Source organism: Hylobates moloch, unplaced genomic scaffold, assembly GCF_009828535.3.
Source record: "Hylobates moloch isolate HMO894 unplaced genomic scaffold, HMol_V3 SCAFFOLD_10, whole genome shotgun sequence".
In the NCBI taxonomy this organism is placed as follows: Eukaryota; Metazoa; Chordata; class Mammalia; order Primates; family Hylobatidae; genus Hylobates; species Hylobates moloch.
The window spans coordinates 77,846,607-77,874,305 of record NW_026652285.1 but is presented as its reverse complement, the minus strand read 5'-3'; the positions used below and the strand labels follow the sequence as shown (position 1 = coordinate 77,874,305).

Here is a 27,699-nt window from a genome sequence, read left to right as displayed (position 1 = left end):
CTGCTTAAAGAAGCAGTCTGGCCATGATCTGCCAAGGCAGCTGTGCTGCATTGTGGGGGACCCTTCCTCATCTGGACTATTTGTATTCTCCAAAGCTGGCAGGCTGGAATGGCTGAGTCTACCAAACTGCATAGATGCCAGCCACCCCTCCCCGCAGGAACTCAAGACCTGTCTCAGGCAGATTCCAGCCTATTGCTGTTGGCAGGCTGCAACCCAAGCCAGTGGGTCTTAAATTGTGAGGCGCCATGGAAGTGGGGCCTGCAGCACAATGCTGCTTGGTTCCCTGGATTCAGCCCTCTTCCTAGGAATATGTACAGATGGATTTCCTCACTTGCTGAGGACTCCAGGGCCAGAGTATATAAACTCCTGGGTCTCTGTGTATGCCTGAGCAGCTGCTCTGCCAAAACTCCACACAGCTCTGTGTATCGGACCCAAGACCCTGGTGGCATGGGCTCACAAGGGGATCTCCTGATCTACAGGTTGCAAAGGTCCATGAGAGAAGCGTGGTTCCCTGGGCAAGATGGCATAATCACTCACTGCTTCCCTTGGCTGGCAGTGGCGGTTCCTTTGGCTCCATGCTGCTCCCAGGTGGGCCATGGTCCCCCACCCCACCACTTTTCTTCCTTCTCCATGGGTTGAGCTGTCTGTCTAGACAGTCCCAGTGCAAGAACCTGGATATTTCAGTTGAAGGTGTTGAATTCACTTGCCCCTTTTCACTCCTCTCCATGAGTGCCACGGACCACAGCTGCTTCTAATCAGCCATCTTGGATCCTACCAGAGTCACACGTCTTGATTTCAAAACTAATTACAATGCTACAACAATTAAGACATAGTGGTAATAGCATAAGGACGGGCACACATATGGATGGAACAAAATTGAGAATCTAGAAATAAACCCTCAAATTTACAGTCAACTGATTTTTGACAAGATTGTAAAGGCAATTCATAAAGGAAAAGAACTGTTTTTACAATAAATAGTGCTCGGACAACTATATATCCACATGAGAAAACTTGGACAGTTCGTCATACCATACACAAAACTTAAAACAGATCATAAAAACTAAATACAAGAGCTAAAACTATGAAACTCTTGAAGAAAATATAGAGGTAAATCTTCATAACCTTAGATTTGGCAATGGTTTCTTAGCTATGACACACAAAGAATACATAATAAAAGAGAAAATAGGTAAATTGGACTCATAAAAAAATGTGTTTTTTTGTGTGGTTTTTTTTTTTTTTTTGAGACAGTCTTTCTCTGTTGCCCAGGCTCAAGTACAGTGGCGCAATCTCGTCTCACTGCAGCTTCTGCCTCCCTGGTTCAAGTGATTCTACTGCCTCAGCCTCCTGAGTAGCTGGGATTACAGGCGCACACAACTAATTTTTATATTTTTAGTAGAGATGGGGTTTCACCATGTTGGCTAGTCTGGTCTCAAACTCCTGACCTCAGGTGATCTGCTGACCTCAGCCTCCCAAAGTGCTGGGATTACAGGCATGAGCCACTGTGCCCAGCCTTCATCAAAATTTTACCAGTTGGTGCTTCTAAGGGCACTATCAGTGAAAAAAAAAACTTACAGAATGGAAGAAATATCTGCAAATCATTAAGTCTGATAAGATTCTAGTATCCAAAATACGAAAAGAATCTTACAACTCAACATTAAAACAAAATATAAATTGAAAATGGGCAAATGATCTGACTAGATATTTTTCCAAAGAAGATATACAAATACCTAACAAGCACAAAAAAGATACTCAGATGTACATCAAAACCACAATGAGATGCCACTTCACACCCACTAGGGTGGCTATAATAACAAAGACAATAATATGCGCTAGTAGTGGTGTGGTGAAATTGGAAATCTCATACATTGCTGGTGGGAATATAAAAAGATAGAGCCGCTTTGGAAAACAATCTATCAGTTCCTCAAAAGGATAAACAGAATTAACATATGGCCTAAAAATTCTATTCACAGATGATATACTCAAGAGAAATGAATCACATGTCCACACAAAAATTTTTACATGAATGTTCACAGCTCATTATTCATATTAGCCAAAAAGTGAGACAATCAAAATGTCCATCAACTGATGAGTGGATAAATAAAACGGCCTACAGCTGGAAGTATTGGGGAAAATGTGAAATGACTTCCAAAGAATACAATGTTTCTTTTTGGAGTGATAAAAATGTTCTAATACTGATTTGTAGTGATAATTGCACAATTCCATGAATATACTAAAAAACTATGCAATTATACACTAAGTGAATTGTATGATGTGTGATATGGTTTGGCTCAAACCATATATCACTCATATCTCCACTCTCAAACCTCACCTTGAATTGTACAAGGGCAGGGCCAGATGAAGGTAACTGAATCATGAGGGTCTTTCCTGTGCTGTTCTTGGGATAGTAAGTCTCACAAAATCTGATGGTTTTATAAATGGGAGTTCCCCTGCACAAGCTCTCTTGCCTGCCACCATGTAAGATGTGCCTTTGCTCCTCCTCCGCCTTCCACCATGATTGTGAGGCCTCCCCAGCCATGTGGAAATGTGAGTCCCTTAAACTTCTTTTTCTTTATAAATTACCCAGTATCAGGTATGTCTTTAGTAGCAGCATGAGAACAGACTAACAGAGTATGGAAAATATATCTCAATAAAGCTGTTAGAAAAAAAATATATGGCTCAAAATGTGAGGACTGGAAGAGATTACATGTGAAGAGATTTTGCCTCCAATATTTGTCACCTGAATTACAGCCACAGACCATCTCCAATTCAGAGACTACTGAAATAAAAATAAATGATTCATAAAGTGACTTCATTCTAAGACACATATTTATATAATCTATCCTGTTTTCCTTTTAAAAATCCTGTAGATAAGTTTTTAGCCAAAAATATCTAGTCTAAAATAGAGGTGGCTATAAAATTTTCTAGACTTAAATAATAATCTTATTACAAAATTGTCTACTTGTGAATAGGGAACAAAATCATGGTTATCAATAGTCAGAATTAGACTCATGATACAGCTGCAAATAAAATTCATAAGATACGTCAGATACAGTGACAGAAAGACATGCATCCTCTCCAATCCTCTCAATAATCGTACAATGAAGATGAGAAAATTAGGATTCAGAGACATTAAGTGGCTTGCCTATTCAGGGATTAGGCAGCAAAACTGGAATTTGAACTCAAGACTGCCTGTCTCTAACCTATCTTCACGAAGGAATAAAGCTTCCACCCAGGCAATAGTAATAGAAAAGAATGACCACAAATATGTCCTAATACAAAATATTTGAAATTTTAGAGCTTAAAGGAAATTCAGAGAGTATCTATCTCAAGTACCTCATTTTACAAATGAGACAGTATCATCTTTGCAGTCTCTGATCAGCCTTGGCTATTTCCACTACCCTCTCTTCTCCAATATACTACTAGGCTATCTGCCACTGTTTCCTGATAGCCCTAGCATAAAGCAAATGAGAAATCACAGAAAAGCTAAGTTTTAGAAAGTCATGGATGTGCTGAGTAAAGCTCCCCAAATTATTCCTCTTAGATAATAACAATAAATAAATGTTCCTCTTACTTGTCCAGTATGCAGAATTGTATCAAAGGGGAATAGTTATAAAGGATTTGTAATAATTATAGGTACTTTGAATTCTTACCTTTGTGGCCACAATAAAGATGGTATAAAGGAACATAAGATTATGCTTTGATATTGCCAGATGCTGGGTGTGCTGGAATGTGAAGATAACTGACCCCAGCAGGGTTACCTTGGCAGGGCTGAAAATAAAACACATTTTAAATCAGCAAGTAATAAGTATGACATATCTCTATCTTTCTCAAAGAGTGCTCTGCAAAACAATAACTTAATGGGTTATTAATAGATGTAATGCAAAAATGAGTTTTGTTAAAACACTTTAAAAAGTGTTGAAAATGCTGAGTTACAGGATTAAGAAACTCACTCAAAACTGCTCAACTACATGGAAACTGAACAACCTGCTCCTGAATGACTACTGGGTACATAACAAAATGAAGGCAGAAATAAAGATGTTCTTTGGAACCAACAAGAACAAAGAAACAATATACCAGAATCTCTGGGACACATTTAAAGCAGTATGTAGAGGGAAATTTATAGCACTAAATGCCCACAAGAGAAAGCAGGAAAGATCTAAAAGTGACACACTAACATCACAATTAAAAGAACTAGAGAAGCAAGAGCAAACACATTCAAAAGCTAGCAGAAGGCAAGAAATAACTAAGATCAGAGCAGAACTGAAGGAGATAGAGACATAAAAAAACCCTTCAAAAAATCAATGAATCCAGGAGCTGGTTTTTTGAAAACATCAACAAAATTGATAGACCACTAGAAAGACTAATAAAGAAGACAAGAGAGAAGAATCAAATAGATGCAATAAAAAATGATAAACAGGATATCACCACTGATCCCACAGAAATACAAACTACCATCAGAGAGTACCATAAACACCTCTACGCAAATAAACTAGAAAATCTAGAAGAAATGGATAAATTCCTAGACACATACACCCTCCCAGGACTAAACCAGGAAGAAGTTGAATCTCTGAATAGACCAATAACAGGCTCTGAAATTGAGGCAATAATTAATAGCTTACCAACCAAAAAAAGTCCAGGACCAGACGAATTCACAGCCGAATTCTACCAGAAGTACAAGGAGGAGCTGGTACCATTCCTTCTGAAACTATTCCAATCAATAGAAAAAGAGGGAATCCTCCCTAACTCATTTTATGAGGCCAGCATCATCCTGATACCAAAGCCTGGCAGAGACACGACAAAAAAAGAGAATTTTAGACCAATATCTTTGATGAACATCGATGCAAAAATTCTCAATAAAATACTGGCAAACCAAATCCAGCAGCACATCAAAAAGCTTATCCACCATGATCAAGTGGGCTTCATCCCTGGGATGCAAGGCTGGTTCCACATACGTAAATCAATAAATGTAATCCAGCATATAAACAGAACCAATGACAAAAACCACATGATTATCTCAATAGATGCAGAAAAGGCCTTTGACAAAATTCAACAGTCCTTCATGCTAATTACTTTCAATAAATTAGGTACTGATGGGACGTATCTCAAAATAATAAGAGCTATCTATGACAAACCCACAGCCAATATCATACTGAATGGGCAAAAACTAGAAGCATTCCCTTTGAAAACTGGCACAAGACAGGGATGCCCTCTCACCACTCCTATTCAACACAGGGTTGGAAGATCTGGCCTGGGCAATCAGGCAGGAGAAAGAAATAAAGCGTATTCAAATAGTAAGGGAGGAATTCAAATTGTCTCCGTTTGCAGATGACATGATTGTATATTTAGAAAACCCCATAGTCTCAGCCTAAAATCTCCTTAAACTGATAAGCAACTTCAGCAAATTTTCAGGATACAAAATCAATGTGCAAAAATCACAAGCATTCCTGTACACCAAGAAGAGACAGAGAGCCAAATCATGAGTGAACTACCATTCACAATTACTACAAACAGAATAAAATACCTAGGAATCCAACTTACAAGGGATGTGAAGGACCTCTTCAAGGAGAACTACAAACCACTGCTCAATGAAATAAAAGAGGACACAAACAAATGGAAGAACATTCCTTGCTCATGGATAGGAAGAATCAATATTGTGAAAATGGCCACACTGCCCAAGGTAATTTATAGAGTCAATGACATCCCCATCAAGCTACCACTGACTTTCTTCACAGAATTGGAAAAAACTACTTTAAAGTTTATATGGAACCAAAAAAGAACCTGCATAGCCAAGACAATCCTAAGCAAAAAGAACAAAGTTGGAGGCATCACGCTACCTGACTTCAAACTATACTACAAGGCTACAGTAACCAAAACAGCATGGTACTGGTACCAAAACAGAGATGTAGACCAATGGAACAGAACAGAGACCTTAGAGATAACACTACACAGCTACAACCATCTGATCTTTGACAAACCTGACAAAAACAAGAAATGGAGAAAGGATTCCCTATTTAATAAATGGTGCTGGGAAAACTGGCTAGCCATATGGAGAAAGCTGAAACTGGATCCCTTCCTTACACCTTATACAAAAATTAATTCAAGATGGATTAAAGACTTACATGTTAGACTTAAAACCATAAAAACCCTAGAAGAAAACCTAGGCAATACCATTCAGGACATAGGCATGGGCAAGGACTTCATGTCTAAAACACCAAAAGCAATGGCAACAAAAGCCAAAATTGACAAATGGGATCTAATTAAACTAAAGAGCTTCTGCACAGCAAAAGAAACTACCATCAGAGTGAACAGGCAACCTACAGAATGGGAGAAAATTTTTGCAATCTACTCATCTGACAAAGGGCTCATATCCAGAATCTACAAAAACTTAAACAAATTTATAAGAAGAAATCAAATAACCCCATCAAAAAGTGGGCAAAGGATATGAACAGACACTTCTCAAAAGAAGACATTTATGCAGCCAACAGACATATGAAAAAAACTCATTATCACTGGTCAACAGAGAAATGCAAATCAAAACCACAATGAGATACCATCTCATGCCAGTTAGAAGGGCGATCATTAAAAAGTCAAGAAACAACAGATGCTGGAGAGGATGTGGAGAAATAGGAAGGCTTCTACACTATTGGTGGGAGTATAAATTAGTTCAACCATTGTGGAAGACAGTGGCGATTCCTCAAGGATCTAGAACTAGAAATACCATTTGACCCAGTGATCCCATTACTGGGTATATACCCAAAGGATTATAAATCATGCTACTATAAAGACACATGCACACATATGTTTATTGCAGCACTATTCACAATAGCAAAGACTTGGAACCAACCAAAATGTACATCAATAATAGACTGGATAAAGAAAATGTGGCACTTATATACCATGGAATATTATGCAGCCATAAAAAAGGATGAGTTCACATCCTTTACAGGGACACGGATGAAGCTGTAAATCATCATTCTCAGCAAACCATCACAACAACAGAAAACCAAACACCACATGTTCTCACTCATAAGTAGAAGCTGAACAATGAGAACACATGGACACAGGGAGGGGAACATCAAACACTGGGGCCTCTTGGGGCCTGGGGGGCTGGGAGAGAAATAGTGTTAGGAGAAATACCCAATGTAAATGACGAGTTGATAGGTACAGCAAACCAACACGGCACATGTATACCTATGTAACAAACCTGCACGTTGTACACATGTACCCCAGAACTTAAAGTATAATAATAATAATTTTTAAAAAAGAAATACATGAGGCTTGGTAATTTATAAAGAAAAGTGGCTTAACTGGCTCACAGTTCTGCAGGAGGTACAAGCGTGGCACCAAAATCTGCCCAGCTTCTAGTGAGAGCCTCAGGAAACTTGCAGTCATGGCAGAAGGCAAAAAGGTAGCACATCACATGGTGAGACTGGGAACAAGAGAACGAGGAGGGAAAGGAACCAGACTTTCAAACAACCAGATCTCGTGTGAACTCAGTGAACAAGAACTCACTTATCACAAGAGGATGGTAATAAATCATTCATGAGGGATCCACCCCCATGATCCAATCACCTCCCACCAGCCCCCATCTCCAACACTGGGAATCACATTTCAACATGAGCTGGAGGGGACACACACCCAAACCATATCAACAGATAAATGGATAAAGAAACTGTGATACATACAGGTTGAGCATCCCTAATCCAAAAATCTGAAATTCTAAATCTTCTAAAATACAAAACTTTTGGAGTACCAACACGATCAAAAGAAATGCTCATTGGAACATTTTGGTCTTCAGGTTTTTGAATTTGGGATGCTCAACCAAGTAAGTATATAATACAAATATTCCAAAATCCAAATATATCTGAAATCCACAACACTTCTGGTCCCAACCACTTCAAATAAGAGATAGTCACCTTGTATATACAATGGAATACTATTTAGCCTTATAAAGGTAGATCTTGCCATTTGCTATGAAATGGATGAATCTAGAGGACATTATGCTGAATGAAATAAATCAGAAACAGAAAGAAAATTACTGCATGATCTCACTTATACATGGGATCTCGGGGAAAAAAAAATCAAATATACAAGGACAGAGAATAAAACCGCAACTACTAATGGGCAGGGTCGGGGGAGGAAATGCGAAATATAGGTCAATGGATACAAAAGAGCACACATGTAGGATGAACAAGTCTAAAGATCTAATATATAACACAAGGACTATAGCTAATTATAGTGTAATGTATTCAGGATTTTTGTTAAATGGGTAGACTGTGGCTGCTCTTGCTGCACACACAAAAAATAAGACACTATGTGAGATGATGGATATGAAGCAGTATAATGCTCTCAGTAGTCTATGAAAAATTGAAGATATAATTGCTAGTATATCCAGTAAAAATAATAATTCAAAGAGGTATAGCTAATAAGCCAACAAGTAAATTAAAATGGAATTCCTACAAATATTCTCTTGGATTCAACAGAAGGCAAAAAAAAAAGGACTAGAGGAAACAATAAATAATAAAATCACAGACCTAAATGCAACCATATCAATAATTATGTTACTTTAATACAACTTATATATACTCATATATTTTATCACCCCAAATTACAAATTAATTGGACCAAGCCCTCCAGTTAAAAGGTAGAAATTACAACAGCCACCAATAGGACTAGGATTACAGACATGAGCCACTGCACCTGGCCTCTTTCTATTATTTATTTATTTTTTTAAGTGAACTGTAAAACAGCCTCAGTCAGATCCTTCAGGAAATATTCCAGAAGAAGGCACTATTATAGGAGATGAAAGCCCCATGTGCATTATTGCCCCTAAGACCTTCAAGTGGGACAAGACATGGAGGTGGAAGATGATGATATTGATGATCCTGACCCTGTGTAGGCTGAGGCTAATGTGTGTGTTTGTGTCTTCATTTTTAACAAAAAAAAGTTTAAAAAGTAAAAAACAAATAAATCTTAAAAACAGAAAAACACTTATAGAATAAGAATACAAAGAAAGAAAATATTTTTGTACAACTGTATAATGTGTTTGTGTTTAAGCTAAGTGTTACTACAAAAGCTTCAAAAAGTTTTTAAAAATTTAAAGTTTATCAAGTAAAAATATTACAGTTAGAAGGAATAAGATCTAGTATTTGGTAGCATAATAGTACAATATAGTTAACAATAATTTATTGCACATTTCAAAATAACTAAAAGAGTAGAATTAGAATGTTCCTAATACAAAGAAATGATAAATGCTTGAAGTGATGGATATCCCAATTACCTTGATGTCATTACACATTGTATGCCTGGTTCAAAATATCACATGTACCCCATAAATATGTACTATTATGTATCCATAATACTTAAAAATAAAAAATTTTTAAAATAAGTAAAGGGAAATTTTTTAAAAAGAAAAAAGTTACAGTAAGCTAAGGTTAATTTATTAAAGAAAAATTTTTTCTATACATTTAGTGTTGCCTAAGTGTACAGTGTTTATAAAGTCTACAGTAGTGCACACTAACGTCCTAGGTCTTCACTTACGATTTGCTCAGTGGCTCACAGAGAGCAACTTCCAGTCCTGCCACCTTCATTCTTGCTAAGTACCCCATACAGGTATACCATTTTTTATCTTTCAGACCATATTTTTACCACATCTTTTCTGTTTAGATATGTTTAGATACACAAATACCCACCACTATGTTAAAATTGCCTATAGTAGTCACTATAGTAACATGCTGTAAAGGTTTGTAGCCTAAGAGAAATGGGCTATACCATATAGCCTAGGCGTGTAGTAGGCTATACCATCCAGGTTTGTGTAAGTATACTTGATAACATTCACACAATGATGAAATGACACATTTCTTAGAACATATTCCCATCGTTAAGCAACACATGACTATATACATAAACACAAACCATCATAATGAACCAGTGATCTATCTCACTTGACCCAGTTGTTGATAATTCATACAGTCATCTAGTATGTATTATCTACTATGTGCTAGGTGCTTGAGACACAAGAGCATTCAAAAGAGACAAAAATCTCTGTCCCTGGCATTTTATATTCTTTGAAGGGTTGGGAGAGGAGCCAAGGGGAGGGGAGAATAAACATAATGATTACGTAAAATATATAACATGTTAGAAGGTGACAAATGTTGTAGAAAAAAGTAAAATAGAACGAGGTGTTGCAATTTTAAGCAGGGTAGGCCTCACTGAGAAGGAAGCATTGAGAAAATACTTTGGGCAAAGTAAATAAGGGAGTTAGCCATCTAAGAAAAATCGTTCTAGATAGTGATAAAAGCCAGTGCTAACCTAGACCATACTTGACTTGCTCAAGCATGGAGTAGAGTGAGCAAAGGAGATAATAACAAGAGATGAAATCAAAGCAAACTGGAAAGGAAGAAAGGCACATTTGGAGGGCCTTATAGGCCATTTGGAGGAATCAATGCAAGGTATTCTGAACAAAGTAGAAACATAATTTGATTTTGGTTATAAAAGCCCAAAAAAATGTTTCATGGAAGGTGTTTCAAGGCATATACTCAAAATGAGAAAAATCTCCCCTGAATATCAAGAATATCTTATTTATAACTACTCATTAATCAAAGCTTCCTTTGTTCTATTTCTAAACTACTTCATTCAAACTTAAAGGGCTATTTTTCAAGTTAAATATCCCAAAATTTGTTAGTTCACACAAATGTACTTCACCACTTGTACTGCCTTTCGACCTTCTTTTTTTTTTTTTGAGACAGAGTCTCGCCTCTGTCACCCAGGGTGGAGTGCAGTGGTGCGATCTCAGCTCACTGCAACTTCTGCCTCCCAGGTTCAAGTGATTCTCGTGCCTCAGCCTCCTGAGTAGCTGGGATTATAGGTATATGCCATCACGCCCAGCTAGTTTTTGTATTTTTAGTAGAGACGGGGTTTCACCATGTTGCCCAGGCTCGTGTCTAACTCCTGAGCTCAGGCGATCTGCCTGCCTCGGCCTCCCAAAGTGCTAGGATTACAGGCATGCGCCACCATGCCCAGCCTCAACCTTCATTTTCAATCCATTATAATCTATTTTTAATCCAATTTAAATTAGAAAATGAGCTTATTAAGTTTTTCCTCACCTTGCTTATTATAGCCACTATTCTCTAAGTCTTTTCCTTCTTGAATTATGGGAACAGTAACTCTACTTCATTTTTAGGTACATCAGAAACGTATCTGTGACTTATTTAAGACTGAGTCTTGGCCAGGCACAGTGGCTCAAGCCTATAATCCCAGCACTTTGGGAGGCCAAGGCGGGTGGATCACCTGAGGTCAGGAGTTTGAGGCCAGCCTGGCCGACATGGTGAAACCCCATCTCTACTAAAAATACATAAATTAGCTGGGCGTGGAGGCACACGCCCGAAATCCCAGCTACTTAGAGGAGGATGAGGCAGGAGAACTGCTTGAACCTGGAAGGCGGAGGTTGCAGTGAGCCCGAGACCACGCCACTGCACTCTGGCCTGGGTGACAAGAGCGAAACTCCGACTCAAAAAAAAATAAAGACTGAGTCCAGCCAGGCACAGTGGCTCATGCCTGTAATCCCTGCCCCTTGGGAGGCTAAGGAAGGAAGATCACTTGAGGCAAAAGTTAAGACCAGCCTGGGCAACACAGCAAGACCCCATCTCTACAAAAATAAAAATACTGGCTGGGTGTGGTGCTTCACATCTGTAATCCCAGCAATTTTGGAGGCCAAGGTACAAGGATCGCTTGAGCCCAGGAATTCAAGACCAGCCGAGGCAACATAGTGAGATGAGACCCTGTCTCTACAAAAATTTTAAAAAGTAGCAGGGCATGATGGCAGATGCCTGTAGTCCCAACTACTCAGGAGGCTGAGGTGGAGGGATCATGTGAGCCTAAGAGATCAAGACTGCAGTGACTGCACTCTAGCCTGGGTGACAGAATAAGACCCTGTCTCAAAAAAAAAAAAATACAAATACAAAAATTAGCCAAGCATGATAGCACACACCAACTATTAATACTTGGGAGGCTGAAGTGGGAGGACTGCTTGAGCCTAAGAGGTCTAGGCTGCAGTGAGCTATGACTACACCATTGCACTAAAGCCTGAACAACAGAAAGAGAATCTGTCTCTTTAAAAAAGTAATAAATAAGACTAAGTCAGTGTCTTCAGAGAACAGATTATCTTAAATAGTTGCAAAAGGCAGTTTGTATCACACAATGGGTTATTTCTCTAATCTTTCTCTTATTTTTATCTGTAATTAAGCTCAACTGACATTTTTTAAAGTAACTCAAAGGACTTTATGATAATGTATTGATTTGATCTCATAAACTTGACATTTTACTATCAGAACTACATATATAGCCTGAAATCTGGATGATGTCATAGTCATTAATGAAAATGCCAAGAGCCTATCACCGATTCATTTTCATCCAGAGAAGTCTATTCCTACATAGCTTTCACTTCATAAATATATACTCTTCCCATAATTCTACTATAATCTAGAGGGTTTTGTTTGGTTTTGCTTTCTAAGGAGAGAAACCCACAGAGAAGGAAAACATATATTTTAAACCACATTTGAGAAAGCAGACTTTTTAAAAGAACAAAATTTGCTAGTTCTCTTCCCATTATCATTACTGTTTATTTTTTCAGCTATATTCCACCCACATTTAAAGTCTCTAAAATGTTCTTAAAAAGGAATTTAGTAAGATCTAAGGGTAAACATCTGGGTATCAGTATAATTTATACCAACTTACTATGACATCTTCAGCCATTCATCACCTTCGGGTTTCCAATCTCCTTTTACCAACCTCTCAAAATTCGTTATAATGGTACCACCTGCACCTAAAAATATGAAAATAAAACAAGAATATTTGGCCAAAATTTCTTGCAAAACATATTTAAAGGGGGCAATAATTCTATCACCTGATAAAACATTCAAAGAGGATTCCCAAAGTATAATTCTTGGAAAGAAGAAAAAAGTTGCCTTGTACATTTAGGGTACTAAAACAACTGCAAATCTTCCCTTTCACCAGCATGACAACTGTTAAAACTGGGGCCTCGGGCACAAAGATATGGTTAGAGGTTTGTTTCAGAACTGAAAAATAAAATCCTCTGCTTTATCATTTCCTTTCCTGATATGACTGGTTTTAGGTGCAGTATATTGTAAAAAGAGGTTAAAGAGATTTGTTCAATTCCTACATACAAAACAAAAAGGCAAGTGATGTAAAGTTCAATGATCATGAACCCAGAGTCAATCATATTTACTATTTCTAGTAATTCTGAATGAAAAAAAAACACAGAAAAGACAGAGCAATATTTTTTATTCACATGTACCACATAATTTCTTATGTAAACTTATTTTATTTACAGTGGCACTATGCCTTAATTAACTATAAATCTTTCTGGTTCTGGAGATCTTAATCAAACCAATCATAAAAATTTTCTATCATAAGACAGGCTCAAAATAATGGCTTATGACTAGTACTAGTTTTGAATTAACTTTACTAGCCAACAGAAACAAGGTTTTTACCTTCCAAAAAGTCTCTGTTATTAAAGTATGTGATCCATTAATGTAACTAGAGAATTGTTCAGTAATGGTATTAATAATACACCAATAACAGAATATTTATGAACACATATTGTTAATATTACCTCGGGCCCATCCAATAGCTATCATGACTATCCAGCCATTTTTGTAATAGCTATTAGCATGTGTGACTCCACCTACTATTTTCCAAGTTCTGGTCACTTCCTTCATTCCCGAAGCCAGTAGTTGAACAGGTAGATATGAATAGCCCTGGGAAACTAGGTCATGTGGGCAAAAAAATGTAATATACCTGAAAATAAAATGTAAACATTTTAATATATTAATGGAATCAGAAGAACAGAAATTAAAATCCAACCTAACAGCAATAACAATTTGGCAAAACACAACAAATGGAATTTTCCATATAAACATTTAACTTGATTTCAATAAAAGCACAACTTGGGTAGGGAGGCAGTTTTTTAAATCCCACGAAACACATATCATCTGCCAAAAAGTCATGATCAGAGAAGAATGTAAATTGTGGACTTCTGAATACTTTATAGATACATGAAATATTTAGTGAGTTCTTAATTTGTGCCTATATTGTTCTAGAAGCTAATTGCTGAATCCAGTAACAAAACAAATGTATAATCATTTCCAGGGGTAGGAACACCTACACAGTGCCTTTGTTCTCTGGGAAATGAATTAGAGAAAGGGTCCTTTGGTAACAGCAAGGGCTACATTTCAATCTCAACTAACAGATTCACCTGTGCCCCACTGTGCAGGACATAAACTACAATCCACACAAAGGTACATGACGGCTCACAAGAAGGCATTTTTGTATTAAGGAAAAACACATTTCTATACAGCTGAAAGAATATGAAGCTGTTCTTTTAGTTCACTAAGCTTAAGTTTTAACTAAATTAAACTATGATTAAAAATAATTCATCCCATCTCTGGTAAATTATTTTATTAAATTTCATTTGTTCTAAGCATCTGTTCAAATACTAGCACTAAGATCTATTGGAAACCAAACTGCTTTTTTCTCTCCATTCTCCAAATACTCTGGCTGACAATTTTGGTGCTTAAAGTAGAAATATCTTCTTTCTAATGGGGTGAATAAAAGACATGGCATGAAAGAATATCATATCTCTTTTAAAAGAAGCTATTAATCTTATTGCAATTCATGATTTATAAAGTCAGAATTCTTCAATGTTCATGAAATATGAAATGTTTGCCAAAATACTGCTTCAGTGACTAAATAAAAAGATACAATAGTCTGTTTAGCCTAAAGCACCCTTCTTCTTCATCTCCACTTACCAATTCCTTCCTATTCTTCAAGGTGTCACTCAAATATTACCATAGTCATTGACTTTGGGATTCTTGTTTTATTTTATCATCTCAGCTCAGACTACATTCTGATGGCTCTGTAAAACTAAACCAATTGGTTCCTATGCCTAAAAATAGCTCTTTATATATTTTTCTTTATAATATAAAATAAAGGCTATAATGCTCATAATGAACTATAATAGTTCTTAGATGACAGGAATCATTCATCTTGTTACCCTCTAACCTAAAACTCAGCATGATGAAAAGTAGCCCTGAATTAAATCATTTATTAGCAGTCAATCTGGATTCAAAATCCAAAATATAGCAAATCAAAGCATTAGTTGATAATTAAAGAGTTTGAGAAAAAAGAATAAACTATCTGAGAGTAGTAAAAAGATTTCTGAAGACCATTTGTATGGCTTTAAAATTTTACATGTTCATATAAGATTTTTAAAAACAACTAGTATGATTTAAAATTTTTACACATTCATAGAAAATTTGAAAGTCTCTGTATAGTTCTCTCTTTGAATATAGAAACTAATTTCTAAGAAGTTGGTTAGGTAATGGGGGAAAAGTATACAGACTTAATTTTTAAATGTATTTTTATATCTATTATAGATTACATTAAGAAAGGGGGATTTGTTTTCACCTTAGAAGTAATTAGCACTCAAAAGTAAAATATTCAAAAAAACAACCAAAAGAATGTTACAAATGACCCATTTTCATTCCTTACACTAAGCCTAACTTTAACATGAGTTAAAAACTTATACTATTACAATCGCAATCTTGGACTTCTATATTCAACTACGTGACATTATAGCACGACATAAAAAGATCTGCAATTATTGCAACTCTTCTATTTAATCAGATCTTTCTAAAGCACACCTACAATAAGCTAACATTTTAAACAAAAAAAACTGTTTTCATTTGAGAGTTAAGTAGCCACATGGCAAAAGAACAATTGTTTATTGTGCTCAGTAGACTTACAAGTAAACGTATCAGACCAATGGCACACTCAACAACCATTCCTGCTCTATAACAAATTAGCTTTTAAAATTCTTTTAATAAATCCCTCAACCAACACTTATTAGGTAATAACCTTGTAACCCTTCTGTAAACATAATTTCACCTTTAACTAAAATTATCACATCCAAGGTAACTTTAACTTGCAAAGTGCCTAAAGAAAACATATCACAAAAGGAGAGAGGAAGTGGAATGAGAAAACAATTGACTTCTCATACATTTAACTTGTATAGGTTAAGTTAATGGAGAGAAAAAATAACAAAAGAACAAACATCTCAAATGGGATACAAACAAGACCCTAGGCCACTAACAAATGAAATCTCAACCAGTTTAAGAAAAAGTCAGAGTAGAATTTAGGTATATACAAAAAGGCAGAGAGAAGCTTCCCAGGCTTAGTCACTGAGAACTCTGTTTTCACTCTACTATCAATTCCACTCCTCTGTCGAAGACAGTATCACTTAACTAAGACAAAACAAAAGGATAAACTAAATACAGTTCATGTTAGTCCAATACGACAGCTTTGTTCTTGCTCTTATCACTCCAACAAATTGAAAATTTTTTGTACATGCTTTGAAAAATACAGACAGAATGACACCTATAAAATGATACCTTTTGTTGTATTTTTCCTCATCTAAATGTAGTCTCGGTTACACAAATGTGTCCTATGTAAGTAATTGATACTTGGAATTTTAAGAAAAATACACGGGAAACAAAAATAAACATAATAAAAAACTATAAAATATTTATTTCCCCCGGAAACAGCTTTTCAAAACAAATAAAACCTATGAAAGTGTACACAATACTATGACACACCAAGTTATTGTTTCTCTTTGCCAGTAGATAGTGCTAATTTCCAGATGTATACACTATGAGCTACTGTACTAAAGATTACCTTACTTGCTTGTTGAAAAACATTTCTAACATCATTTTATCTCTCAAATTAAAATCAAACGGGCAGGGCATGGTGGCTCACGCCTGTAATCCCAGCACTTTGGCAGGCCAAGGCGGGAGGATCACGAGGTCAAGAGTTCAAGACTAGCCTGACAAAACATGGAGAAACCCCATCTCTACTAAAAAACACAAAAATTAGCAGGCATGGCGGCGGGCGCCTATAATCCCAGCTACTTGGGAGGCTGAAGCAGGAGAATCACTTGAACCCAGGAGGCGGAGGTTGCAGTGAGCCGAGATCGTGCCATTGCACTCCAGCCTGGGCAACAAGAGCAAGACCCCATCTAAAAAAAAAAAAAAAACAAACCTCAAATGAAGCAAAGATTACAAATTTGTTCTAAATATGAAAACTTTAAAAAAGAAAATAGTAAAATACACTATGTCTTTAAGCCATAAATTTTTTATATTTAAGGATCTCTGAAGACAAAGAGAACATTCCTGTTTCCAGAGTACAAAACAATATACTGTGTAAGTACAGATTAAAGGACTAGCTACCCCAGGTTGGAATCCCAGCTTCAACTATTCAGTAACTGTGACACCTCAGGCAAGTTATTAACCCCTCCATGCCTCAATTACATGCATTTTAACATGTAATTGAATAAAATAATACCTATGTCACAGGGTTCTTGTCGGGTTTAAGTGAGATAATATAAGCAAAACACTTAGAAAACTAGGACACAGTAAAAGCTATGTAAGTAATTGCTATTATTGTTGTTTTGTAATGCCTAACAAAACACCTAGAACCAAGAAAACTGCCATCAACAAAAGAATAAAATATACATATTAATATAATGGACTATACAGCAGGGGGAAGGTAGGTTCTACAGCTACATACAAACACACAGATGAATCTCAGTAACATAATGTTGAATACGAATCTTAGCTTTTTTACGTAGTTTTAGCATATGTTTATATCCATAAACAATACAGTTGTTAAAGGTTTTATAAATAGAATCCTATGTATTTTTCTGTTTAAGCTCTATTCTTGAGATTTATTCTTATTGTGTGTGGTTATAATTACTAATTTTCACCAGTATTTACCATAACAGAATTAATATGCCATAATTTATCCATCCATTTCTCTGCTGATAGAGTTGTTCCCAGTTTTCCCTATTATAAATAGTGTTTCTAAAAACATTCTTGCACATATCTGTACATAAGCAACATTTTCTCTTGTTATATGCTTAAAGATTTATTTTAGGAAAGTGATTCTTAAACTCTATTAGATAATGCCATTATATTAATATCCGTATTTTTCTTCTGTGGATGAGCATTTTTATTGCTTCTAGTTATTTCTCTGGGCATCAGAGAAGATAATGGTTACCTCTGAAGGCGGAAGAAAAGAGATGGAATGGGAGGAGACCATAGAAAGGACATAAAAACTAATGGTAAGGGTTCTGAGAAGATGGTAGTGGCTGCATACATTCTGATACTCTTCAAATTCCCATAAAAACATACAGAGAAACAAGATAGGAAAACCAAAATCCCATGCACGATAGTTGACTCTTCAACAACATGGGGGTTAGGGATGCCAACCCCTATGCAGTCAAAAATCCACATATAACTTCTGACTCTCCAAAATCTGACTATTAATACCTTACTGTTGACCACAAGCCTTACCAATAATATGAACAGGTGATTAACAGATATTTTTTGTTATATGTATTACATAATTTTTTCACTGTCACCTATCTGTCCCCGATGTATTCTTATAATTAAGCCACAGAAAATGTTATTAAGAAAATGTTAAGGAAGACATAATGTAATTACTATTCATTAAGTGGAAGTGGATCATCATAAAAGTCCCCATTCTTCTTCATCTTCACAAAGAGTAGGCTGACGAGGAGGGGTTGGTCTTGCTATCTCAGGGGTGGCAGAGGCAGAAGAAAATCTGCACATAAGTGGATCCACACAGTTCAAATTCATGTTGTTCAAGGGTCAACTGTACTTACAACAAAACTATGTGACAAGGTATCCCCTCAAACCCCAAAATGCAAGTGGGTAGAGAAAAATCACCAACACCCACAACACTGTACTACTTGGCAGAAAGAAAAAGCAACAAGGTGGCCACTGATGAACTTAAGACCAAAATCATACCAAAATAGCTAATGGGTATTCACTGGAAAGCAGAGCAGACTCATCTGGAAACACACACACACACACACACACACACACACACACACACACACAAATGCTACAACTGACAGAGGTTCTGGCATCTCTAATACCAGATAAGACAAAGACCCCATGATAAGAAGTCCTAAAAGGGTTGGAACAATTTAGTCCCTCTGAGCTTTAAGCTTTTGAAACTGATCCACCAGGGCTCTCTTCTATAATAAGCCCCACACTGAGAAGAAACTGAGAATAATTAAGCCTGAGCTCCCCACACTGAGAAGAAACTGAGAAGAATCAAGGCTGAGCAGAATACAACAGAAGAAAGAAAAGGTCCAGACCAAGCCAAGGAAGGTAAGAGATCCAAGAAATATCAAAAAGCAGTCCTCAACTTTTGAACACTACATAAAAACAAAAGCAGGAGCTCTGTGAAGTCAAGAAAATATTTCCACCACATTCTGCAAGTTTATGAAAGCCAATTCCATATAAAAATGACCAAAAGTATCAAGATCAAATCCTATACAAAGTTATTACAAGAAAAAAATAAGCAGACTAAATCCCTATAGACAATGTAAGCACTCAGGAAAATGTGCAAACAAAACAGATCAAAACTGTAAACTACTATTTCAAAACAAGCTAAAGACATTAAGAAAGTCATGTAAGACAGAAAAGAACACAAATAAAAATAAGCAAAACTAAGAACCAAAGATTCAACACTCAGGAGAGAATAAGAGATAAAAGAAAAAAAAAATCATTTCCAAAATAAAAAACAAACCAGAAAACACAAAGAGAAATAAACGTAATAGATAGTGTCTTCAAAGAAACAGCAGGAGAAAAGAGAAAAACAAGTGAAAAGCAGGTTAATTTTTTTAGAAATACAGATTTAAAAAAATTCCTTGAAGAAAGGCAAAGAAGAGCCAATATACCAATAATGAGTTCTTAACCAATGCAAAGGAAGAATACAAATACTAGTATTACTTTCTCAATTAAAAAAAAGTGTAGGTACCAAAAAGAACACACCACGTAGAAGAGAATACTGTCGCACAACAACCAACACCAAGATATTTTATTTAAATGACTGGACTTTAATGAAAAAATAAATCTTTAGCAATCTAGAAAAAAAAAGATCTTAAAAGAGAAAGAAAATTAAAAGATCATCAGACTTTCACAGCAGTGCTTTAAGCCAGAAGAAAATGGAGTAATATATTTAAAATGACAGTGTAAAATAGTACATTTATTGTTAAAATGGGAGAATTAATAGAACATAAGCAATAATAATTTTCTGTAATCATTTCCTTGGTAGTCTTTAACATTACTCTAAGACTACTGTGTGCATAATACAGAAAAAATCAGTAATGTTAGAATATATTAATTTAATCACATCCTACGTCCTTAAGCATCCAAATTCTTAGGGTGGAAGAAAGGAGATATATATGTAACAGGGAAAAATTTTAAAAAAGCTATATAGTCCTGAATTTGAATTAGAAATATGAATATGAACTCATGAGTTATTTTATCTTCATTTTTCCTAGCTCTGTTCACTAAAAAGGCCTAGACATAATGATCAACCCAATAACAGTGAGCATCTCTAGCACTCAAATTGTGGTCTTGAAATGCCATTGCTCACCAAAAGAAACCAGAACGTCTTAGAGAAACAAGTGATTCCAGAAGAAAAGAACACGATGAATCTTACAACACCAGGTAGAAAGTAAACTAATTCAAAATCTGTCTCAGGAGTCAATCTGAAGAGGCTTCCACTGCCTGAAGATGGGATAATTTGGGCTTTGATATGAAAATAACTGAAATTTTATTGAAACCAATGAAATATGGTTAGTCCATGAGCTCATAATTATTTTATTTAAGCTGGTATCTTTAGAGGATGACAGAGATCCAGTTCATTATACTGAAAATTGGTAAATGAAGGGAAAGAACCAAGCATTACCTTTCCAGTATGAAGTGTATAGCTGGTTTCCAAATAGATGATAAACAAGAAGTATCTATTTGTATTTTGGGATCTTTGGGATGTCACTTTTCTGGACAGAAACCTTTGTGGCTGGTGGCACCCTTGACCAAGCTCTGGTCCTGTGTCCAGGAAGAATGAAGTATTCAGACAAGTGGAGGGTGAGCAAGACAAAGAGAAGCTTTGTTTAGTGTTAGAGCAGCTCAGGAAGACCCATCAGCTCCTCTTTGTAGGCAGGTCATCCTGTTGAGTGTGCAGCTGTCAGCAGAGAAGAGGGTGGGTGGCTCCTCTCTGCAAGCAGGTCCTCCCATTGTCTCTGCAGCTCTCAGCAGGGAGGAGGCTCCTCTCTGCGGTTTGTAGGCAGGTCATCCCAACAAGTGCTTGGCTCTCAACAGAGAGGGTAGCTCCTCTCTGCAGCTGGTCATCCCCACATCTGCAGCTCTCAGCAGAAAGGAGGCCCTGCAGAGAGGGTAGCTCCTCTGTGCTCAGCTCTCAGCAGAGACGGTAGCTCCTCCCTGCAGCTGGTCATCCCCATGTCTACAGCTCTCAGCAGAGGAGGCCCCAAAGAGGGTAGGTCCTCTCTGCAACTGGCCATACAGTCAACTCTTCTTACTCTGTCCTGCCCTGGCTGAGCCCAGAGCTTTTATGGGCCTCAGAGGAGAGAAATGCATGCTTATTTGTCCATGGGCAGCCATGGGAAGCCATGGGTGGGCCCAGGAAAAGGCACTATGAGTTCCCCCTCTGGTGGCAAGACTGGCAGCTCAGCTCCAGGCTTCAGCCCTGCCCGAGCCTGAAGGTGGGGCTTCACTGGGGACCCGCCCCCTTCCACCAAGGAGCCTGTCTGCCTCCCGCGTCACCCATCATGTCCAGGTTGTTGGCACCAAGGGGCACCTGCAGGCCAGCGCCTGGCCACCCTCAGCCACCCCTCAGTTTCCCCTCCCACACTCTTCGGCACCCAAAGTCCAGAGGGGGCCAATGTGGCAGGGGGCTGGCACGTCAGCACTGCCCCAAGCAAGGGCAAACCCAGCCAGGCTGTGACAGCGCCCAGGCTCAGCCCCAAACCAGCCCCAACCTTGCTCCAAGATTGGGGAGAGGCCAGGCAGCGGGAGCAGGCACCTCCAAGCCTGCAACAGCAAGGGGGCCCTTCCCAGACCCCACAAGAGTGCAGGTATGCCTGGGTCTGCAGCCCTGGTTTCGGGGGCTGCAGCTGTCGGGGAGGGGTTTAGAGCGGGGATCCTGCCTGCTCCGTGGAGCGGCAGGTCAGGGATTGCAGCCACTACTTGAAGGCTGCAGCCCTGCCCTCTACTGCCTACTCCTGGCTCCCAAGAGCAGAGAGGTGCCTGGGTTGCAGCCATGACTTGGGCAGCTGCAGTTGCACCTGGGGAGCTCCAGCCCCACCAACTTGGAAGGGGCAGGGCTCCCGCATGTCCCCAACTCCCTCTGCTCTGTGGAGCATGGCACTGGGCCAAGTCCCCTCACAGCCTAGGGTGGGGGTTCCAGGTCCTCACTGGGCCTGGGCTGGCATCCGGGACAGAGGCAACATTGCCATGCAAGCTCCCTTTGTGGCCCCAAAGCTCAGCGGCGACCTGAAGCTCCCCCTCGGCCGGTGCAGGAACCAGCCTGGCCCAGCCCCATCGTGGAGGCCCCAAGGGTGGCTGGTGGGCTGTGCGGGGTGGGGGGCTGTCCGCCTTTTCCCTGTGCCCTCCCGGAAGCAGCTGGCATGATGGCAGCAGCCACACCAGATGGCCTGCGGCTGTCATCATTTATAGTAATATTCCAACTAATAAATAAGAAGAAAAGATAAAACTAGACTATCTTCGTTTTGCAATTCCTAATTAATAGGCACTAAATGTAAAAGGGTGCTAATGTCACAAAACGGGACCTCTTAGAAGTCTTGGGAAAGGGATCTAGCCTAAATCTGATTTGGATTCTGCATCAATCTTCCAACTGTGAGGAAACACAAAGAAGAGAAGAATATAATGATCTATACCATGATTATGCAATCAGCAAACTCTGGACTACGGAAAACTGCAAATCGACTGACTCTGGTTCTTCAACACATAGTTTAAGGAAAAGAAAAAAATGAAGGGGTAACTATTTCTTTTAAAAAGCTTAAGAAACATACGAAATTTTTGAATAGGCATGACTAAACTATAGTATCTAAGGATAAGCACTGAGTGATAAAATTATTAAAATATTCAAAAAAGTGATTACCATAAAAGTCAGGATACTGGTATGTTATAATGGTTATTTAAAGTGGGAAGTCGGTCGGGCACAGTGGCTCATGCCTGTAATCCCAGCACCTTGGGAGGTTAATGCAGGCAGGTCACTTGAGCTCAGGAATTCAAGACCAGCCTGGCCAACATGGTGAAACCCTGGCTGTACTAAAAATACAAAAATTAGCTGGGCATAGTGTCATGCACCTTTAGTCCCAGCTACACAGGAGGCTGAGGCAGAACTGCTTGAACCCAGGAGGCAGAGATTGCAGCGAGCCGAGAGCCACTCTACTCCAACCTGGGTGACAGGGCAAGACTCTGTCTCCAAAAAAAGAAAAGAGAGAGAAGGGGGTTATGATTAGAATGGCACACACAGAAAGGACTTCTAAGATAAGCAGATAAGTGACAAAGTTGTATTTCTTTTCTTTTTCTTTTTTTTTTTTTTTTTGGAGACAGGGTCTCACTCCTACGTGCAGGCTGGAGTGCAGTGGTGCAATCACTGCAGCCTCCACTTCCAAGGTTCAGGTGATTCTCCCACTTCAGCTTTCTAAGTAGCTGGGACTACAGGCATGCCCACTACACTCAGCTAATTTTTGGTAGAGACCAGGTTTTACCATGTTGTTCAGGCTGATCTCGAACTCCCGGGCTCAAGCGATGCCTCAGCCTCCCAAAGTGCTGGGATTACAGGCGTGAGCAACCGTCCCAGGTGCAAAGTTGTATTTCTTGATTTGGGTAGTGGTTACAAGGATGTACCCTATAATAATTCATTAGGTCTTATGTTTGGCTTTGTGGTTTTCTGTATTTTCCTTTTTCTTTTCTTTTCTTTTTTTTTTTTTTTGAGACAGAGTCTAGGTCTGTTACTCAGGCTGGAGTGCAGTGGCACGACATTGGTTCACTGCAACTCCCACCTCCCAGGTTCAAGCTATTCTCCTGCCTCAGCCTCCCAAGTAGCTGGGACTACTGGCACAGGCCACCACGCTCAGCTAATTTTTGTAATTTTAGTAGAGACAGGATTTCACCATGTTGGCAAGGCTGGTTTCAAACTCCTGACCTCAGGTGATCCGCCCGCCTCGGCCTCCCAAAGTGCTGGGATTACAGGCCTGAGCTACCGCGCCCAGTTATTTTCACTTTTTAATACAAAGATTTATTTAAGTGACAATTTTTTTCCTAAACGATGGATATATAACTTCATAATATCACAATTCTATTTTGCATAATTTTATAAATACTTTTTGTACCTAATTCAGTATTACTTGAAATTTTACATTTAAAATAAAATAGCCTGGTGATCTTGCGGGAAAGAACCGCTGTGGTCCCGGCTTTGTGCAGAGGTAGGAGGGGGGCAGTGGAGGCGGGAGTGAAGTCTCAGGAAAAGAGGCACTTGCCAGAGCGGAGCCCTCTGGCTGTGTGTGTCTGAGGCTTGGCAGCCACAGCCATGGACGGTTTGCTGGGCCCGTTAGTGTGCCCAGTGGAGACACGCAGCCTTCATGTCCCGCTACCTGCCATCCCCCCAACATGTCTCTGTCAGGAACGTAGCCGATGACACCAGGTCTGAAGATTTACGGTGTGAATTTGGTCGTTATGATCCTATAGTTGATGTGTATGTTCCACTTGATTTCCATACTCACCGTCCAAGAAAGGATTTGCTTATGTTCAATTTGAGGGTGTTCGTGATGCTGAAGACACTTTACATAATTTGGACAGAAAGTAGATTTGTGGAGGGCAGACTGAAATAGTTTGCCCAGGGGGATTGGAAGACACCAAATCAGATGAAAGCCAAGGAAGGGAGAAACATGTACAGTTCTTCACGCTATGATGATTATGACAGATACAGACGTCCTAGAAGCCGAAGTTATGAAAGAAGGAGATCAAGAGGTCGGTCTTTTCATACAACTACAGAAGATCATATAATCCTAGAAATAGACTGGCTGGAAGACCACGGAGTAGCAGAAGCCATTCCAACAATGACAGACCAAACTGTAGCTGGAATATCCAGTACAGTTCTGCTTACTAGACTTCAAGAAAGATCTGAAAGTGGAAAAAGAACCAAAGAAAGGCAGTTCAAGCGACCAAGGGGTGTGTGGAAGGTGCTGCAGTATGAATACTGTACAAATATTTTGACTCTGGTCTGAAAAGATAAAAGAATATTATCAAGAACTACATGGAATAATTGGAGTCCCCTCAAGTTTGAAAGTAAGCATTTTAGGACAAATAAAAGGAAATTCAACTTTCTACTTGTGGAAACTAATCCCTAAATATGAATAAGTGCATATTGCTTCATGGGTAACAGGTCCATAATAAATTATTGGAAACTAGGATGTCTGAATATCAAGGAAGACAGCCATAGTCTCTTACAGTGCCTCTATTGGTCTGCCTCAAACTGATTTAGGTGGGAAAAGGTATGGTCCAATATAAAAGTTCCATTTTCACCATTATTTGCAAATCTTGTCTTTGTTTATTTTGGTGTCAGTGTTTTCTGCTTAATCATTTGCTTTGATGGCATGTGCGTTTATTTACTTGTACACCACATGCAGTTTATATTTTCCTTAACTACTCCCCTTCCCAGGTAAATTCCAATTATATTCTACATCCAGCTAAGAGGGCCCATCTCTTCTCACCTCTATCCTAGTCAGTACGTTCAGCAAATATTTATTGAGCGCTTACACTGTGGGTAAAACATTGTACTGGTTAATTGAGGAGAAAAATAGATAATTCCCTTATTCAGTAAATGTCTACTGAGTACAATCTAGTGAATGATTACAGTATGGCCTCATTGTTTTGTTTGAGGTGTATTATTCATAACAATATTTTACACCATTCATATCTTAATATAATTATAGAACCCAATATATTACCAAAGATAAGTAATTGTGTGGTTATATGCCATTTAAAAGTATCCAGTGTTTGTTTGATCCCATTATTACAAATAATTAAAAAATGATTTGTTTTAATCTGTAATAAACTGATTTATTGTGCAGTGACTGTAATATACTGGAGTTATATGGTTTACTCAGCCTCACCAAACACACACTACGAAATAACCCCCAAAATAAGTATTTAACTTTGCATTAGATATAAAGGAGATGAGTGCTATAATTAGATTATTTTAAGGTAGACAGCTATTATCCCAACTGATGTAGTATGTTCTGTAATTCAGAAAATGTTCACCAAATTTTACTTTTTAGTGATTTACATGTACATTTTATAGGGGACATGTTCTATGTATAGTGAATAAATAACTATTGTAGTAAAAAACAAAATAGCCAATGTGGGAAACATAGTGAGACCTCATCTCAACAAATATAAAAATTTTAAATATTAGCCAGGGGCCAGGCATGATGGCTTACTCTCTGATGGGCGATTATTCCAGTACAGTTAGAGCAACATAAAAAAAAAAAAATCAACAGATAACATGTTGGATAGCAATAATTCTAAGAAGAAAAATAAAGAAGGATGATGTGATAGTCATGGGAGAAGAGGTGCTACTTTAGTCAGGGAAGGCCTCACTGATAAAAAAAAATATGAGACTTCTGAGGAAAAAAAGATTACAAAGAGAAGAAAGCAAGTACAAAGGTACTGAGGTAGAAGAATACCTTACGTTGGAACGTTCAAGAAATAGCAAAGCTCATGTGACTAGAGCAAAGTGAGCAAGAATAGAGTTGTAAGACATTACATAAAAGAAAGTGAAAGTGAGTATTTTGCAGGGTTTTACAGGCCATGGTAAAAGTCTGGGATATTGTACTTAATAAGATAAGAAATTACTGAGCACATGAGTGACATGTGCTAACTTAAGTTATCCCTCAGTTATCTGTAGGGGACTGGTTTCAGGATTCTCCTTCAAAATCTCTGAATGTGAGAGTCCCTATATAAAATAGCAGAGTATTTCTACATAACCTACACACATCCTCTGCTATACTTTAAATCACCTCTAGATTATTTGTAATACCTAATACAGTGTAAATACTATATATTTAGTTGTTACACATTATTGTTATTTGCTTTATTTTTATTGTTGCATTGTTATTTTTTATTGGATTTTTTTCCAAATATTTTTGATCTGCAGCTGGTTGAATTCAAGCATGCAAAACCCATGGGTATAGAAAGCCAACTGTAATAATTTTGTCTGCTCCATGAAGAATAAAGAATAGACTCAAAGGGATAATCAAAGAAGCAGCAAGACCACTTAGGAAGCTCCTGCAATCATCCAAGAGGTTAGTATCATAGGAACAGAAGTAGAAACAACAGAAAGTATCAAATTCTGGATATCTTCCTTTTTGTATAGTTTCAGCATCTATACACATCAAAAAATTCTTCCAAAATGCTAATAACTTTTAAAAATATATAAAATGCTCCAATTAAAAGACACAGACTGGCAAACTGGATAAGGAGTCAAGACCCATCAGTGTGCTGTATTCAGGAAACCCATCTCACGTGCAGAGACACACATAGACTCAAAATAAAGGGATGGAGGAAGATCTATCAAGCAAATGGAAAACAAAAAAAGGCAGGGGTTGCAATCCTAGTCTCTGATAAAATAGACTTTAAACCAACAAAGATCAAAAGAGACAAAGAAGGCCATTACATAATGGTAAAGGAATCAATT

At 38.1% G+C, this 27,699-nt stretch overlaps 1 protein-coding gene and 1 pseudogene across 2 annotated transcripts in view; one reads left to right on the top strand and one right to left on the bottom strand.

The window, feature by feature from the left end:
• Positions 1–27,699, bottom strand: part of TMEM38B (transmembrane protein 38B) — a 68,177-nt gene that overhangs the window by 23,508 nt on the left and 16,970 nt on the right. For both annotated transcript variants that reach the window (XM_032164799.2, XM_058444926.1), the window contains exons 3-5: positions 13,634–13,818; positions 12,736–12,823; positions 3,651–3,768 (exon numbers count right to left, since the gene is read on the bottom strand). In XM_032164799.2, the coding sequence (XP_032020690.1) occupies positions 3,651–3,768; positions 12,736–12,823; positions 13,634–13,818 (391 nt within the window). The remainder of the gene's footprint in view (positions 1–3,650; positions 3,769–12,735; positions 12,824–13,633; positions 13,819–27,699) is intronic.
• On the top strand, positions 22,604–25,128 carry LOC116814098 (serine/arginine-rich splicing factor 10-like; annotated as a pseudogene).